Genomic DNA, 5,422 nt, shown 5'->3' with positions numbered 1-5,422 from the left:
GATCGGATACATTTATTTATATATTGCTTTTGCTACAAAATTAAAACAATAACAACAATATCAAAAAAAAAAGAAATTAAAACAATAACAACTAATTAAATAACTAGGCACTTGCCTGTTATACATATCTTAGCTTACACCTTATAACAACCTCATGAACATGAAGCAAGATGAAATAACATGCATTACTATGAACAACATATATAACTCATCATATGAATTTTTCTTCCAACCCAAAACCCTAAAATCATAACTAATAATAATGATGAAAGGCAGTATTATTAACCTCATTGGTGGTGGTACCCCACAAGGAATTCATCATCAGCATTTGATCATCTTCAGTAGAAAGATCCCATTGATGATGATGATTATTATTATTGGATTGATGAGCCAAATCCCAATCATGCCACTGATGATAGTCACCAACTGAGGATGATGAACAACTATTATCATTGTTATTGTTGTTGTACCAATAATTATGTTCACTAATGGAGGCAGCAATATTATTATTATTCTTATGATTCTTGCTCTCTTCTTCTTCTTCTTCACTTGTTGTTCTTGTTGCTCCAATTGCATCCATATCCAAATCCATATCCATATCCATCATTTGGCCACACTCATCATCATCATAATAATAATTTCCATTAGGCTCCTCTTTAAGGGCTATATTGTTATTATTATTATTATTATTGACAAGCACCCCATTTTCAAACATTTGAGTAAGTCTCATAATTTCTTCATCTGGCCATTCATATGCTCCCAATAAACCCTCATCAAAATCTCCATTATTATTATTATTATTCATGAAGCTACTAGCAGGATTATTGTTGTTCCCCAACTCCATTTGGAAGTAAGCATCCATCATTGAAATTCCCTTGCCATCATCATCATCATGATCATGATGATCTCCTAAAATGTTGCAACAATTTTGGGAACTTGTTGTGATTGCTTCTCTTTTAGGCAATGAAGTCTTATTATTATTGTTGTTGTTTTCTTGAATTGTTGATGATCTTCTAGGTGCTGCTCTTCTCTTGGATGCAGCTTCATTAAGAGCAGCCATGTCAATTGGAGGAAGAGACTCATTGAGTGATCTCATGAAACAGTAAATCTTTCTTCTCAGATGAGAGTTCCAATAATTCTTTATCTCATTGTCTGTTCTTCCTGGTAAATGTCCTGCTATCACTGACCACCTACAACCAAATTCATTATTTTTTATAAACTTAATTACCCACCAAAATAATAATAAACTTTTTCTTCAATTCCTATAAAATTTTAAACTTCTGTATTTTGGTTATTATTGTTAATTTGTTACATTAAGTATATTACATCAACATTTGATCTTTTTGTTGCCCATGGTATTCTTTAGCCCGATAGGTTAAGAACTAATTTATCGCGAATCTGAGTTTCATTATTTAAGAGTCTGCTACTTCTGGCCAATTCTCAACACTTACTTAAGCAGACAAATGAACTAACTACTCAATTAATTCAAATTGGTCACATCAATATTTAATCAGTTAATTATGTCATTATTGTCATTACTTAATAAAACAAATTAATGTTAGGGGCTAAAAAGAAAAATTTATAGAGATGAAAAAATTGGTATTTTATGGTAGCAAAAACTTATTTAAACTTATTTTTAATTAAAAATCGTGTAATACTATATTGATTTTGATATTTTTAATTTTAAATTTTTTAATAATAATGAATTCAAATAAAATAAGAGAATGGAAAAAATAACGGCCAATAGGATGACTATGAATTATACATACAATAATTGTAGGGACACTAAATTAAATTTGAATTTATTAAATGACGAATTTCATAAAATCCTACTGTATACAATCCATCATCGGTTAGTAACTTTTATTTCACGAGTACAATTCTTGTCCAATAATTTTGTTAAAATTAACAGGATGTTTAGAAATCTTATGAAACGGGTATTGAATTTAATTTTAATATTTAAAATAAAAATAATTAAATTAATTTAGATAGAATTTAATTTTTAGTATAAAATTTTTGTAAGTGAAAAATATCCAAGTTCCTATATATAACAGCTCATGTACGGCCAATTAAATACATACCCCACTTCCCGTTTGTAATTTAGTACAGACAGTAGCGGAAAGTACCAAATGCAGTGACTGGAAATTTTTCTTGACCCACACATCCTAGACATTATATTTGAATTTATAATAAATAAATAATAATTTAATTTTTGATACATTTTAGTTTAATCATAGTTTATCATATATATAATTAATAAAAAATAATATGTTTAGTTAATGGTTATCTTTTATACAAATTCAGTAAATAATTAAAAATTATAATTATGTTTATATACATGCATGTAGTGTATATAATAGGGTTATATATATATTAAAAAGGATCTTTTCATAAGTTTTTGTCATCAATGCCAATTTAAATTTGTTTAATATATGATTCTTATCATCACCAATGTCACTTATTTCTTTTTATTTTTACTATTAGATATTACCTAATTTTTTAATTGAGTTTTTCTATATAGTATAGAAAAGTTTTTAAGTATATTGATGTTTATATAATTAAGATCAACGGTTAAAAATTACTAAAACACTATTATACTAATACACTTAAAAAATTTTCTACAGTATATATCTACATACAAGTTGGTGTACCAACTATGGGAGTATATAGGTCCACCTTAGCTTGGTTGAATATTATGGAGGCACCTACCCCAAAAGGAAAACTACATTTCACGGCATTACTAAATGTGAAATGGTACTGAACCCCACCTTGATTTTGTTTTCTTTTTTAAGGAGAAATATATACATATATGATGGAAAATGCTGTTATTATATATAGTACTTATCTGTATATTTGCGTTGTAAATATAGTATTATTGTTTGTATTATATATGAACTATTATTATTAGGGTATTATTAACCCAAAAAGAAAGGCTAAAACAAAAAGAATAACTTGAGAATACAAACAATAATAGATAGATTATATACACTTTATTAGTCCCTAAAATCAAAAGTAAAATGAGCTAATAATAAATAAGTTTGCGTTATTATTGTCGGCATATTTTATTATTATGGTTGGTGAGGTATTGAAGAAGGGCTGTACAAGCCAACCTTACAGATTCAAATGTTTTTAAAGTTTGCATTACAAACGTATATATTCTCTCCTATCTATACCTTCAGTTTGGTCCTACAGAAAGAATAAGAATGAATGTTCCAAACTTATTAAGGTATATTTGCTCCTTTTGTTAAAAAAAAAAAATCCAAAATACCCTACAAGAAAAGTTATTTTAATAGTATTTGAAAAAATATATTTAATATTATTAGAAAATAGTTTACAAGTATTTTTTACAATTGCTTAATTGTTAATAAAACCTTTATTAACAATACTTTTATTGATACTTATTTTTTCAATCAATAATAATTATCATGAAATTTTTTTTTTATCAAAAATTAAACTCTATATCTTTAAGTTATTTTTTTTTAATTTAAACTAACAAAAAAATAATTATATCTCTAACCATACTCAAACGTCAATAAAGATTTTTTGACATTAAGTGAAATACATTTGAATATTTTTCTTTTTACAATATACTATATTTATCAACAATAATTCTATACAGACCTTTTATGACAATTACTGGCCATCATTAAAATATATTTAAACATTTTTTGACATAATTATTGGTTATAAAAATACTCTTACAAAATAATAATTTTTATACTAATGATGGTGAAGCATGGTAAGTTTTTATAGCTTGATAATAAGTTGAATCAAATCCCAGAAATGAGAGAATGATTAGTATAGAGAAAATGAAAGCTCACCTATTACCAAGAACAGCATGCAACTTGACAATGATCTCTTCTTCTTGAGGAGTGATGTTCCCTCTCTTCACATCTGCTCTCAAATAGTTTATCCACCTCAGCCTGCAACTCTTTCCACACCTTAACAAACCTTCACACCACATACACCAACAAATTCAATCAACACTACACATACTACATACTACAATTCCATTCTATGAATATGAATGAATAATATATATTATATACCTGCATTCTTGGGCAAGTTCCTCCATGATCCTTCACCATTCTCTTGGATATAATCGGTCAAGATCTTATCCTCTTCAGCAGTCCATCTTCCTTTCTTCAACCCAACTTTCTCACAGCATGGTGTTCTCCCCATTATTGATGATACAAGGAAACTAACTATTAGAGGACCTAGGTTGTATAGTAGTAGCAATGCAAGCATGAAGAATATGCAACACTGTAGCAGAATATATAAGTGGAGTAGGTGGTAATTAATAATGGTAAGGGTTGAATTTTCAGCCACCCTTTTTGCAGTGTGAAGTACGTTACTTTTTGTAACTTTTTGCAGTAGTGTACATACACAAATTACTATGTGAGTTTACTTAGTACTACTACTATTCCCACCACAAGATCAACTTGTAAGCCCTATTTGTTGTGGTTATTGGATACCATATATGCATTTCTATCATTTGGGGCCTATTTCTCATTCATAGTAATAAATGCTGATTTATTTTCATCACATACATTAAACCTACTATCATGTAATTCTACTATACTTGTTACATTCTTAGGCTTTTCATTCTATTAGGTATATATTTTAACTATTTTGATTAATCTAGTTTTAAAACATTGATTGCTTAGTTGGATTTTTTCATTCGAAAATATTTAGTAACAAAAAAAATAAGACAAAATTAATAAAAATTTGTCTTATTTAATATTTATTGATCCTAACAATAATTAATGAATGTTAAAAAGTTTTAAGTTGGTACACATGAATGATTATATTTTTACACAAGATTTTTTTAAAACTTGAAACATGATTTTATTGTGCATATGTTTTTGTCTTTTTTTTTTTCTCAGTATACCTAATATGTTCTTAGCTTGTCTTCTGACCTTATGATATTACTTTTCTAAAATGAAGAGGAGACAACATTGTTATATAGTATTAAAGGAAATATTATATATATATATATGATAAAAATCTAAACATTGATCTTTATTACTACTTTTAGAAGATTTAGTGTTAGAAGAATATTCAAGATCAGATCTATGAACTTGCATGTTGAAGAATTGAAGAGGTTAATATTAAGGTTAGTATGCTGTATGCATGCTTTTATAGATATATGGTTGATGGAGACAAGACTATGATTCCTAGCCAATAAAAATTATTATTATTGGAGAAACAACCGAAAAATTGGGGACAAAAATGGCCAATCCAATTGTGTAAGAAATTCGTGGACAACAATTCATCATCTCTCCCATGAGTCACGAGCTTCATTATTTTTTGTTTTTTCTTTTTATTCTTTTCAGTAATAAACATTCTCTACCTGAAACTTACTCACTCAGATGCATATATAGGCCTGACTACTACTGTTTCCCACTGACAAATGCTGCAA

At 27.6% G+C, this 5,422-nt stretch overlaps 1 protein-coding gene across 1 annotated transcript; it reads right to left on the bottom strand.

Annotated features, from left to right (window-relative positions):
- LOC107637620 (uncharacterized) lies at nt 1-4,360 on the bottom strand. Its single transcript, XM_016341017.3, has 3 exons — nt 4,050-4,360; nt 3,822-3,951; nt 1-1,190 (listed from the first exon to the last, which is right to left on the bottom strand). Exons 1-3 carry the CDS (start codon nt 4,246-4,248, stop codon nt 254-256), a joined length of 1,266 nt encoding a protein of 421 aa, XP_016196503.2. The 5' UTR covers nt 4,249-4,360; the 3' UTR covers nt 1-253.
- Between the last annotated feature and the right edge of the window lie 1,062 nt (nt 4,361-5,422).

Source organism: Arachis ipaensis, chromosome B4 (genome assembly GCF_059453495.1).
Source record: "Arachis ipaensis isolate K30076 ecotype BB chromosome B4, ASM5945349v1, whole genome shotgun sequence".
NCBI lineage: Eukaryota > Viridiplantae > Streptophyta > Magnoliopsida > Fabales > Fabaceae > Arachis > Arachis ipaensis.
This window is presented reverse-complemented; position numbering and strand designations above follow the sequence as displayed.